General features: G+C 40.0%; 1 protein-coding gene across 2 annotated transcripts; it reads left to right on the top strand.

The window, feature by feature from the left end:
- Nucleotides 1-638: 638 nt before the first annotated feature.
- Nucleotides 639-10,083, top strand: she (Src homology 2 domain containing E). 2 transcript variants are annotated; one of them, XM_044209314.1, is made up of 6 exons: nucleotides 640-1,552; nucleotides 2,066-2,192; nucleotides 5,881-6,135; nucleotides 6,370-6,721; nucleotides 8,058-8,177; nucleotides 8,911-10,083. In XM_044209314.1, the coding sequence occupies exons 1-6, from the start codon at nucleotides 1,109-1,111 to the stop codon at nucleotides 9,101-9,103; spliced, it is 1,491 nt and encodes a 496-aa protein (XP_044065249.1). In that variant the 5' UTR covers nucleotides 640-1,108; the 3' UTR covers nucleotides 9,104-10,083. The 2 variants fall into 2 exon arrangements, with proteins under 2 accessions (XP_044065250.1, XP_044065249.1); XM_044209315.1 differs by lacking the exon at nucleotides 5,881-6,135 and having other exon boundaries at nucleotides 639-1,552.
- Nucleotides 10,084-13,385: the final 3,302 nt, after the last annotated feature.

The following is a 13,385-nucleotide window of genomic DNA, read 5'->3' as shown; positions in this document are numbered from 1 at the left end:
TGGGTTGTTTTAAGATGCCCTTTAGCTTGTTTCTATGATGCCATCTTTTATAAGATTTATTTTCGAAATGTTATTCATGATTTTATCATTTCTGTTTAATTCTGATTTTGTGGAACATTTAGTGTTGTCTATAATCCATTGTTATTGTTGCCTATCTTGGCCAGGACACTTTTGAATAAGAGATCTTTAATCTCAATGACCCTTTCCTGGTTAAATTAAGGTTAAAATAATATAAAATAAAAACACCAGTTCACAAATCTACCATATCTCATTTAAAAAGTTAATTTATGTGGGGATATTGTTGCATTACAAATCACAAATTAAAGTGCATAAACAAATTAGGCAAAGGATAACTCCTCAGTCCTTAGTGATCATGCAAATGTCTCCAAATTATACAAATATTATTTCAACTGTAGTGCAGTGCACTTGTCCTAACTGTCACATGTTGGATTCTACATTTTTCTTATTGCCAGGGGTCTACTGGCATTAGACAAACAACTGATAAATATTGGAGATTTTCAGAAGCTTCAGTTGTGTATCCATTGAAATGATTACAGTAGAACTCCTACCCCGTGCCGTACACACAGCCCCTCCCCAAAATCCAGCGACATCCCACAGTCTGCATACACAACTTTCCTCTCCATCTCATCACTTCATCTGGTCTACAGACTGGACGCACCATCTCACGCTCCGGGAATGGGATCTTCACTGGGTTCAAAGAAAAACTTCGAGTTCTTTCGAGTTTACGCCCTCCAGAAGCTACTTTTCAAACTGCAGGGATAGTTGTTACTGCAGGTGCAGGGTGACAGAAACAAAGAGTCACTGGCCAATGACTTCCAAGACGCACCAGAAGTTATCAGGGAGTTTCAGACGCTAGAAATCAGTTTAACACCATGAAGTGGACTCTCTAAATTTGATGACTATGAGATTCTTGTAATTTCAGACCACAGTAACTTCAGCCGGGTCGTGCGTAAAATATCTGTGCGTAAAGTTGGAGCTGTTGCTCGCGGATCAAATTTAATTCGAGTGGGGAAGCTAATGCGAGAACGTGTAAGACAACAGATTTTTAATATTTAAATCGGTGAAAACTTTTACTACCTTGACAGCCATGGCAAAATGGTTCAGAGATTTCCCCATCAACCTGAAGAACGGAAATGAAAGGGTCCGTTCGGCCTCTGAATCTGGTCCACAAACTCGACCCAAACCCTCGTTTTCTCGTGACAGTCTGAAAGGAAATCAGCGCAAAGATGGGGGAGTGGGGGGTTTATTGGCAGGGAGAAACAGGAAAAATTCGGCTACAGAATTGGGTCGTAACAACGCTGGTTCTATTGGGACAGTCTGGGATAGTCTCACAACTGGAAAAAGTCGCAAGAACTCCAAGGTCGAGACTGGGGCATCAGATGAGAACCGCCAGGTCAGGACCTCTAGTTTGGCGCAAGCATACATCAGCAGGATGATCAAAGTGGATAAACACGACAAGACCCCCAAACTCAACGGGATAAGTGAACAGCAGCCCGAAAACGAAAAGGGAAGGTCTGACATTAAAACAACGGTGAGTAACTTCTAGAGATGGAACCACAGCTAATGCAAACCTCATGTACATCTGTTTGATCATCATATTTCATCTGCTATTTATTTATAAGCAACAAAACCAGACAGAAGCTGTTATAGCAGTGTGCAGATTACAATTCAAGATATTGTACAGTGCAAAAAACAAATTTCATTATGGGCATGAAGTCAGTGCTTTCCTTTGTGTTTTCCCTCCCCACCTCAGTTCATAACCCTGTATTCAGTTTCCATCATTCTCAAAAGAATACAATGCAGTTTCACTACATTGTGTCAGATCAAACAGGCAAACACAATGCACTGACCTCTTTGCACAAGTATTTCTGCTTGTCCTTCCATTACTTGTCATTCAGTTATGGACACCGCACACTCACTCACACACACACTGTATCAGATCCCTCTCCCCCTACCTGCGCTGTTGTCTCCAGGTAAATGTAACATCTGAATAGGTATAGCAGCCCAGCATTGTACTTTCTGACGAGTCTTTTCCTTCTCACAGCTGATTATCCTGGAGGACTACGCAGATCCTTTTGATGCAGAGAAAACCAAGGAGCAGAGAGAGGCTGAGAGAGCAGGAGTGAATGATGGGTACATGGAGCCCTATGATGCCCAGGTCATCATCACAGGTGAGCTCAGGGTAATCGTCTATCACAGCAAATACAGTTACATTATGGAAGTGCCAGGGAGGCATCTTGACTGCACATAATTTAAAACAATCCTTCTTTGATTGAGTGCTGCTCTCCAGACTGTTTTCTCAGAGATTGACTTTAAAGAGGAAACATGTTCAAAGCAAACCAAGACTGCATTTTCTAATGATTGTGCCATAACTGTCAATTCATGCCTTTACGAAAGCAGTTGAGTACACCACATCATTAAAAATATAATTGAGTGAGCAGAGAATCACTTAATTTGGAAAATAGACAAGAAAAACAAGTACATGGCACAGATACTCAGTTCAAAAATGCAACTTCATATTGTCGAGGCTTTTTTGAGATTTGACAGGTCTCTTGTATCATCATACCATCATTTGTTTGAAATACGTGACTGCAGTTTGTCTGCTGACAACATAACTACATTTATTGACCTCTTAACACTCTTTGTACATCATCTTGATAAGCTCAGTGAATTATATGCAAGCCAAGGGACATTCTTTTTCACATTCATGCTAAGTTTCTCTGTACTCACGCTATGTCACATTCTTGCTAAAGGGCTGTTTTAAAGGGACTTAGAGCCAATCCAGACCCTCAGTCTCTCTGCTGACTTCCCTCCCTACTGGCGGTTGCCATAGGAACAGTGTTGTGCAGGGACAATGGGTGCAGCTTCCTCTTCCAACTTCCTGTCTCCTGGCTCTGTTTCCTTTGCCCCATTCTCTCTTGATAGGAAGTTGGCCCAGTGCTGCCCCCCCAGATACATACACAAAATACTTTATGTGTGAAGATAATTGAAAGACCCCCTCACCTCTTCCCAAAACCTGCAGGTCACCCCCTTGGTCTCGCCCAATCACTTCCCAGCAGTCAGGAAGTGGCCTGGTCAGCCAGCCAATCAGCGGCTGTGTTGACCTTTTCTTCCTGTAGCTCCATTGTTTGGTCACACAATAGTGCAGACACACAGGCTACCTGTCAGACAGCAAAGAAACACAACAAGTGAAATTCCCCCCAAAATTAATAACTTCATAACACGCAATTTAGAGAGCAAATCACACTGGACAGACAGATTTTGTTAATCCGGCCCAATGAACTCAAGTATTAGTCTTAAACTTTGTTTAAGGATACCATGCATTAAGTTTTTGTATTAGTGAAATCTAAAAAAAAAAACATACAGATCAGATCGCAAATATGCATGCCACTTAATATTTTAAACATTGTCAGTTTTGACATCCTTCTTTTTCTGTTGTAATGTTTCTTGCTCTACCTGATAGCGGATTGGGACATACATTTACATCAAATATCACTCATCTGTTTTTGTTTTTGCACCAAAATACCAAAGCAAATTCCTTGTATGTGTAAACCTACTTGGCAATAAAGCTAATTCTGATTCTGATCTCTGTGGATATGGGACAGAAACGTTATGCAAATGAGTACTGGGAAGCTTTCAAAAAGTGCATTCCTGACTACATGCTTATTTAGGTAAAAAATTAATGAAGTTAATCTTTTTTTAAATCCATTTGAAATACACTCAGTCGCCAGTTTATTATGTGCACCTAACCAAAGCTAATGCATTCTAATACAACAGCCCTGTTATAAATTCTTCCTTCATGAAGGTTGTAATGTTCTGTTTAAATTTATACTGCTTTAGGGAGATGTTGTTTAAACTTTATGGTTTTTGAAGGCTGTCTGATGCTGTTGAATTGTGTTGTGCTATACTGAGAGGTGTCTTCAATATTAAAAACACTCACAATACAGCGCAATACAGTACCAAAATCTACAGCCTCCTAAATGATCATTCAGTTGGATCAACACCTCAACAAAACACTTTCAACAAAAACTAAACATTATAACCTTCATAAAGGTAGGCTTTTTTGCAGGACTGTTGCATTAGAATGCATTAGTTTTAGCTGTACCTAATAAACTGACAGCTGGGTGTATTATTTCAGGGTAAACTTGGGTTATGAAAGGTTACACTAGAATAGAAGGGCTCGCTATTACATTATTGATCCAATGGAGCTCAATACATGCTTATTTTACAGAATTAGTATATTGTATTGTGAATATACTTGAAAAAAATGTGTATAATAGATTAGTCAACTACTTAAAAGATAACAGGTTACTATATGACTATATGATAATCAATATGGATTTTGTGAAAAGCACTCTACCTCCATGGCCTTGGTCCAATTATCTGACCGAATAGTTACAGCTTTAGACAACAGAGAATTCACAGTTGGAGTATTTATTGATTTGTCAAAAGCTTTTGACACCATAGATCATAATATATTATTAAATGAGCTTCAAGCTCAAGTTGTTATTGGTACTGAACTTAACTGGTTTAAAAGTTACTTGCTTAACAGGAAACAATATGTCATTTGAAAAGGAACTAACTCTTCATACAGCCACATACTGTGGTTTTCCACAAGGTTCCATACTAGGTCCTCTTCTATTTCTTGTATACATCAATGATTTCATTTTATATGCTGACGATACCAATATTTTTCTTACAGACAAAGATGAACATAGATTGATAACCCATATGAACAATGTTCTAGATAGGATGGATATCAGGTTCAAATGCAATAAGTCATCCCTTAATGTTAAAAAGACTGCTTATATGATGTTCAAACCTAAAAATAAAACATTATCAGATCATCTTCATCCCATTATCATAGCTAATAATGCACTTGAATATGTTTCCCAGGTTAAGTTCTTAGGTGTAATTATTGATGATCAAATGATTAAAAAAAACACATCTCTTATGTGTCTAATAAAGTTGCAAAAAATATTGATATTTCACAGAGAGTAAGACATACCTATCAAGAAAAAATGTCTGGATCTAAATTACTCTATGATTTATCCTTTCAACTTAGCCCATACTATACAAGTATAGTATGGGCAAGCACATATAAAACCAGTCTCTGTATTTATATTACAGCATTTTTTTGTTAGCATGTTCACTAACTCTAGTTGGAATGCTCATACAGCTCCATTATTTCAAACCCTGGAGTTGTTAAACATATTCAACATCAATAAACTTCAGATAGGTACTTTTGTATTTAAATTTTGTAACAATTCACTTCCCATTACCTTTCACAGTTTCCTTGTAACTAGGTCTCAAATCCACTGTTATCATAACAGATCATTTGATCTTAGTCAGTTAGTCTTAGTCTTAGTCAGTATAGTCAGTTTCACAGAACTAGCCTCGACCAGTTTTCAATTACAGAGGTCCAGTTATATGGAACAGCTCTTCTGCTTCCCCTCGTAGTCACTTCTCATTTCTGATTTCTAAAAAAACATGCTGACGACTGCTTTGTCTATTATCTGTGTGAAAACACATGCACACACACACACACACAAATTTGTCCAAGTGCTGAGTCCAAGAAACTATAGCAGTGAATTCTATTTCCCAAAGGATTCAACCTGCTTCATTTAAAACCTCTTCTTTATGATGTTTTGAGGCCAAATCGGCTCTTTGTTAGATGCATGGTAATTTAAAAAAAAAAATAGCCAATTTGAGCTCAAAACATTACACTTTTCTTTAAAAAATGTTTTAAGAAGAGCAGATGACTGCTGTGAGTCCTTTAGGAGATACAATGCTTTGTCTATTATGACATAAGTGAAAATTCATTCATCGTTAACTAATCACAAGATCATTCTGCTGTAGAGGTTCGTAGACAGGGCTCCAAAGACCTCCTGAAAGTGTGTGTTCTGCTGGACCGAGGCCAGAGAGAGGGGAAGGGAGAAGAGGGAAAGCCAATGCCCCCAAATATCTACGACACACCATATGAGGGCGGGCTAGAAGGTGACAGTGGGGGTGTGTGGATCCCTGTCACACGGCCAGAGTCTGACGTCCGTCCCGCTGGAGAGTACGAACTGCCCTGGGAGTGGAGAAAGGAGGACATTGTTAGAGCGCTGTCAGGTAGAGAAAGGGAGAGAGGGATGATGGGAAGGGTGGGGGTTTAGGGTGTGGAGGAAGGATGCCATGAGTTTTATTTGTACAGTAATGCCACAACAATTTTGTGTTTGCTTTAGAGAGGAAACAAAACAATCCTGCTGAATCAATTTCCAGGGATGTGTTTACTTTGGTAGCTCTGGCATGCTTTGATAGAATTTCATCATGAAAGGTTGATATTGTCTCTCCTGTTTCCTTCAGCTCAGTTCGAGGCAGTGGATTGTTCTCCCAGTAAAGTGAATGGTTCAACCTCTGGCCGCCAGCAGCAGCAGCAGCAGCAACAACACACCCTGAGGCTGAAGAACTGGAACAATAAAACACTCGTACCATCTTCTCCATCCTCCTCCTCTTCTCCCTCCTTTCCCTCCTCTCCTATTCTCAAACTCTCCCCTCTCACACCCCCATCTCCCTCTTTCCCCACCCTCAAACTCTCACCACTCTCACCCTCTTCTAGTCCAAACAAACTTTCCCCTCCGTCTCCTACCTCCCCCAGTGCCCCACTGGATGGGGAGGCAGCCAAAGTGGACCCCAGCCTGCCCCTGGAGAAGCAGAGGTAAGGAAGGAGAAACCATACTTAGCCATAGGTAGGAGGAGGGAAATGTTGCATATGACGTTTATATAAATGTTAGTAAGGGAAAAATAAGAAAGCATCCACACATTGGATTATAGCTTAATTGGACTGAAACACGCAACATTTTGACCCTAGCAGGTCATCATCATTGTACTCCCAAAAAATTTAGGAAAACATACCAATTATAGTAAAGATTTCATATATTTCAACATATTATTGGGAAATTTGCATATACTTAGGTATGAATAACAAAGAATTTGGTAAATATTAACATATAAGGAGTGGTATAGTGGCTCTGTATACAGCAAAGTATACCACATTTCTCATAAATTATACAGAGTTAATGGCACTTCCTGTCCCCACTGTCTTCTTTCTTTAAGAAGAATAAAGAATAAGCATATACTTTATATATTTTTTTCTTTTCCTTTGGCTTTTACCTTACCATCTGTGTTTGTAAGAAACTCTGGAAGAACAGCGCCCTCCTCAGTTTTGCCTGAAAATCAATTTAGCAAAAGTTGTAAAACAATCAAGCAGATTTCCTTCAACATCTGATCTGGTGACTCACAATGTCAAATACAGCGCAGAGGCTGCCAGTCTTCTTGGCCAAAATCTCCCATATATTTTACAGTTGGCACTTGAGACATTTTTAAGTGAAATTTGGCATTTATCATCACTAAGAGCATAAGCCAGCAGCAGCCCTTGAGGACACTCTCATGATAAGGTGCTGAACATAAACGCTGGAGGGAGGTGCAACCTTGAGATTAGGCTTGAATAGACAGGGGAGATTCCTTTTAACTGTAAACCTGCTTTCTTCATCTCATTGAGCATGGCCAGATGGAACATGTGGGGAACACGCTCAGAGCATGTCAGCATTTGTTCCTCTCATGTTGTGACTGAATGTCAGTGTGTTTTGCCTCCAAGCATCAAGGCCACATACAGCCTGTTTATATATGGCTCTAACCTGCATCCACTGTCAGCACCACCTTGTGTCCAAACAGGCTTCCTTCGACACTCTGCATAGCCAGATACATTATGTTTGTCCATTTTTTTTTTTTATCTCTTTGCCCTCCCAAGTTCACCTTTGACATTGTTAACTCATTCAGTCCACAGTATACATGTCTGTTTGATTTATGATGACTGTAAATCTTTGTTGGTGTCAGTGCAGTTAGTTCCTCCTGTCAGTCTCTTTCTCTTTTTCCCTCTCTCACCATCATCACCTATCATTAACTTGACATCTGACTTATTGCCATATGTCATCGTGCTATATGTCAGTGATCTGCTGTCTCTCTCTGCATTCCACCGCCCCCGCCTCTCCAAGCTGGTACCATGGCAGTGTGAGTCGGCAGCAGGCTGAGGCTCAGCTGCAGCGCTGCAGGGAAGCCAGCTTCCTGGTGAGAGACAGCGAATCAGGAACCAGCAAGTACTCCATCGCTCTGAAGTGAGTGCACGGATGCGTGTACGTGTGTTTCTTTTCGAGTGTGTGTGTGTGTGTTTGTTTAACACGGTACATGCACGCTATGTAATGCAACATCTACATATTTGTTTATTTTGCTATTTTTTTATCCACTTTTGTTTTGCTGCATCACAATATCAGTTTTTCTTCAGCTTTATTTATATATATATATATATATATATATATATATATATATATATATATATATATATATATATATATAGGTGTTGGTGCCCACTGACCTTCAACAGTGACTGAGCCTGTGTTTGGCTATTTTTAGGAATTACTAAGGAGCTACAGTAACTGGCATTATGTTGGCAACCTCCAAGGCGTTAATGCATGAGAATGTGTGTCATTTGTAGAGTAGATACTACCCATGAGCGTGCCAGGAACAGGTTCTCTTAGATAAAGGCTGAAATCCTGTGGTGCAATTGTGTGTATGTGTGTGCATGCGCCTGAGTGCACATTTGTTGTATGCTGCTCATTCATTTGAGAGTCCACATCATTAACCCCATTTACACATCCACTGAACTCAGAAAATGCACAGCCTCATTTGAGGAGTTAAGAGAGCAAATGTTTTAGTCACGGCATCTATCTTATATTTCCATTCTTCAGCATCTTATACCTCTCAACTGTAACTGTTGCTGTGTGTCTTTTACTTGCAAGCCCGTCTCCTCTGAAAATATATATTTTTATTTTGTGTGTCTTGTTCCATTAGGACCAGTCAGAGTTGTGTGCACATCATTGTGGCCCAGACTAAGAGCGTTAAGGGCTTGGGCTTCACCCTGGATCAGAGTAGCTGCATCTTCTCCAGTATCCCTGAGCTGGTCCACCACTACTGCACACACAGGCTGCCTTTCACTGGAGCAGAGCACATGACCCTGCAGCATCCTGTGCCCAGGCCACACTGAACATGCAAACACACTGGGACTTACACACGCACAGAGACATGTATTACACATTTATGCACAAATGCACACAGACACATATACTTGTTAATACATACACACATACCCAAAGATATGCTGCTTTGGATTGTCCTGTGTACTACCTTAATAAGTTTCTATGTTTGTATCGCTTCCAGGTGCCACCTAGTGGTCAAAGTCATAGATTACATAACCACTTATCACATTGTTATAGTGCTAATTGTTCCAAAACTAAAATCCACAAAACACACATACACACAAGTTCTATTGAATGCACTTATAGTTACAGGATCCCTTCTTCCACAGCCTGGTGTATTTGCCCCATTGTCTTGTCCATTGTCCCTACAGACCATATTCAGTACCATGTAAACCAAATAGATTTGTGTAATACCTGAAACAATGCACCTAAAGCAATGCACTTACTATAACCAATCAGATATTTGAAGTAAGTGGAGAGGTTTATAATCTCCTCATGAAATAAAAAGAGGTGCTGGCATCATCAATTAGCACCATCCATGCCATCCAGTTAGGCTTTGTCTGTGAGATCAATACACCTTATTGGAGTACATTCATTCATCCATTTGACATGTCAATCAGCCTATTGATCTATCCTGAGAATCAGCTTTATTGATTAGATGATTAGAATTAGTATAGTGGGAGGGGTCTGATAACATTACAGTGTTACCCTTTCAGCAAAATAGTTTGAGTGTGTGTAAGTGTGCAAAATAAAAATGTGAATATCATCCATTCCCATGCCTTCACTGTAATCTAAATAAGGTTGTCATGATTAAAAAGATATCTTACTTTATTGCGAATGACCTGCTTACCCTAAAATGTACCTTTGCATAAATGATGTGTGCATGAAGTGATTGTTGGATATTGTCAGATTTTTTTACACCAACCACACACTGATGTGAGCTGTATGTAAGACTTTTATTCAGAAAATAAAATAAAATTCATATCAACTGTAGACAAACAGTGTTATTAATAGACATGCCGGCAGCAAAAGTCAAAGCAGGATTCAAAGAAAAAGGCAACGAAACAGAGATGAGAAGCTAACCAGAGTGAATCTGTGTGCTTTTCTCTTCTAGCTGTAAAACCATTGACCTGAGTGTGAAATCAATTACAGTTACACACACACATGCAACCCCATGCATGCATACACACTTACCTGTTTGTACAAACAAACATGAGCACACACATAAGCACACATGCAAAATGCATACATAAATATTAGACACACAAATAGCATTTACTCACACAACCCAAACGGTGGTGTATTTAAATCCTCGCCAACACACACATGAAGCTTCTCACAAAACACAGAGAAGCTTTATCCTCACAATGATGCATGGAAGCATGTGTTTGCAGTAAGATATGTCTTACCAGTAAACACCAGTGTATAGATTTGCATGAGTATCTCTTAGATGTGTGTGTGAGTGCAAGTGTGCCCATGTGTGCACCCATGTGTGCATTTATGTGCATGCAGTCCTGTCATGTGTGTGTGTGTGTGTGAGAGAGAGAGAGAGAGAGAGAGAGCGAGAGAGATAGACAGAATTTTTCAGTTCAGGGATTACCAGGTTGCCATGGTGATTAGTTAGAGTGAGGTAGGGCCATCTCTAAGGGGAATGAGGAGAGGGAGGAGAGAGGAAGAGAAAGAGGGAGGAGAGACAGGCTGCAATATAAAAAGAGCTATGAATAACTGTGGCCATAGTGCCATAGTAGCAATGTAGCTCCCCCAGCAGAATAGCCTGCTTGGTTTGTGAATGGAGAGCAGCAACATGTAACGTCAGAGCAGTGCAAGAAATTAAGTGAAAAGTAATTCATGCCTCTTACTGTCAGCTCACAAAGCAGATTCTGCAGTGCTTTATTGATTGCATGACACCGCCTCAAAGGGTTAAAGTGCAGGGTCGACTCCTGAACAAATACGTGTCTTGCTCAAAGACACTTCAGCATGGCAGATGCTTACTTTTGCGTGAGCCTGAACCTAGGCTTTCCGGTTGAGGAACCATCCATAATTTTGGCCATTCTGCTACCCAGTGTATCACAAATGGCAATGTTACACAACAACAGACACTGCTAACTATCACCCCTCCTTCCATCCATGAGATCTGTTGAGGTTAGTCCTCTATGCTCTCTTAATTAAATCACAAAGTAGGTCAAAACAAACAAGATGCCCGGGGTGCTGGACACATGATTCTCGCATTGCTTGTCAGTCTGTTTTTGGGAATGTTGCATTCGGTAACCGTCTAACCTACAATCTTAAACCTTATTTGAGTTTTCTTGGTCTTATATATCATCGCTGTCCAGTGAGTGAGTTTAGATTTTTTAGATAAACTGAAGGATTATGTGTTACTTTATGGGTTGAGAAAATTATCCTATTTCTTAAGCTAAATAAACCATTTAAAAACCCATTGGAGGATCTCAAAACTGCATCGTCACAGAGTTGAAAACAGGGCTGTTTTTCATAGCTCAACACATTTTGGAGATACATGGTTTTCACAGGGCAGTGATGATACGCATACTTTCTATCACCTGCATCATGTTATAATGCATCAGTAGTATTCAGATCCTTTTTTTAAGTAATAGCAGCAATACCAAAAATACAAATAAAAGTGCTGCTCTCAAAATGTTACATAAGTAGAATTACAGAAGTATTGCAAGCAAAATATACCTACAGAAAAGTATCAAAAAAGTTAAAGTACTAAGTATTATGCAGCAAAATGACAGTGTTATGAATATGAATTGATCGTTTTTGCTGTTGCGTTAACATGTAAGAAGCATTTTGATGTTGCATCTAACTGAGGCAGACCTAACCTACTACTACTTTTATACCATTGGACTGCTTAATCCATAACAGTACATCAGATTTTATAAGATGATATATATGTTTTGTATGTAAAATCTTAATCTGCAAAGTAACTACAAAACTACTAAAAGTACAATATAGTCCTCTAAAATGTACTAAAGTAGTCACATACAGTACAAGTGCCTCAAAATTGTTCTTAAGTACCATACTTGTGGAAATGTATGTTCCAGCACTGTAAGTAATCATTTCTTATACTTTGTCTTACACTATTAATCAGTCCGTGATTCATAAATCAGATTTGTATGTTGTTAATCAAATTGTTACCAAGATATGACAGAAGCACAAGAAGTAATTGCATCCACCAGAAGACAGAATGACAGCAAGAAAGGAAGGGACAGAGGAAAGAAGAGAGGGAGAGCGTGAGGGGGTGTTAGGGGAAGACAAGCACTTGTGGGGGTCCCAGCTTTTAAATAATTCAGAGAGACTCACAGCACTCAGTGAAGAGGAGGAGCACTGTCAGGTCAGCTCATTCACTGCAGAGGAGAGGTACAGAGAGAGGGAAAGAGGAAGATAACATGAGAGAGGAAGACAGTCGAAGAGTTTGCCTGTGTGTGCATGCATGTGTACATTTGTGTGTGTTTGCATTGTGTGGATTTATGCATAGGTGTGTGCGTGTGTGTGTGTGTGTGTGCTGTGTGCTAGCTGCACATATGTTTTCTTTATGTGTGTCAGAGATGAAAATAGACAAAATGAAGGAGAAACAGGTCGTTTCCTCCTGGAGCTTTCTGGTTTCTCTTAGTCACCACGGCAACCACCTCCTCTCTCCATCCTGCACTCCTGTTTACTTTGTTTACTCTTCCCCCATCCATCCCTCCCTGCCTTCCACGCTCTTCCCTCCTCTCCCTCCCTCTTGCATTTTGAGTCCTGTACACCTCTATATTTGCTGCATTTCCTCCACCCTCATCATCCAAATCAGTTGTTATATTTCTTTTATCGTCAGGCACCCGACTCTCAGTATGACGCCCAGTAAGGATGTTGCAATATCCAGAATGAGCAGCAAGCTTCTATATGTTCATTCCAATTTATGTCTACCTGGCTACACTTCCTTCTTAAACTCCTTCCCCCTACCTGCCATGTTCTTTCTTCCCTCCCCATCTTCATATCTGACTCCTGTGTGTTTGACTTTGTGGATGGGGATTAGAGGTTAGGCTACTACAGTGGCCTAGAGGGGAAGAAACAAAATGGACATTTACTGAAGGATAAGTTACAAGAAAGGAAAAACAGAAAGAAGCAGAGATCACATAGGAGAAGGCATGACCCTCTAGCTTTTAGAGTGGGAAGATTATTCAGAGAATAATGACTACATTAGGCTCAGGCAGCCCTGGAAAGAAAGGTGGTGTGAGGTTATTCTAATGGGCAAAGATGTGAGGTGTGTCAGACATATACACATAGCTACAA

Source organism: Siniperca chuatsi, linkage group LG9 (assembly GCF_020085105.1).
Source record: "Siniperca chuatsi isolate FFG_IHB_CAS linkage group LG9, ASM2008510v1, whole genome shotgun sequence".
NCBI classification, from domain to species: domain Eukaryota; kingdom Metazoa; phylum Chordata; class Actinopteri; order Centrarchiformes; family Sinipercidae; genus Siniperca; species Siniperca chuatsi.
The sequence above is the reverse complement of the archived record's forward strand: the minus strand, read 5'-3'. Positions and strand labels throughout refer to the sequence as shown.

What these genes read in the sequence shown, in the direction of transcription:
- she (XM_044209314.1), top strand. Translation starts at nt 1,109, where the DNA reads ATGGCAAAATGGTTCAGAGATTTCCCCATCAACCTGAAGAACGGAAAT. An exon ending in TGCCCAGGTCATCATCACAG is followed by an intron (nt 2,193 to 5,880) that starts GTGAGCTCAGGG and finishes ATTCTGCTGTAG; the next exon opens with AGGTTCGTAGACAGGGCTCC. An exon ending in CATTGTTAGAGCGCTGTCAG is followed by an intron (nt 6,136 to 6,369) that starts GTAGAGAAAGGG and finishes TGTTTCCTTCAG; the next exon opens with CTCAGTTCGAGGCAGTGGAT.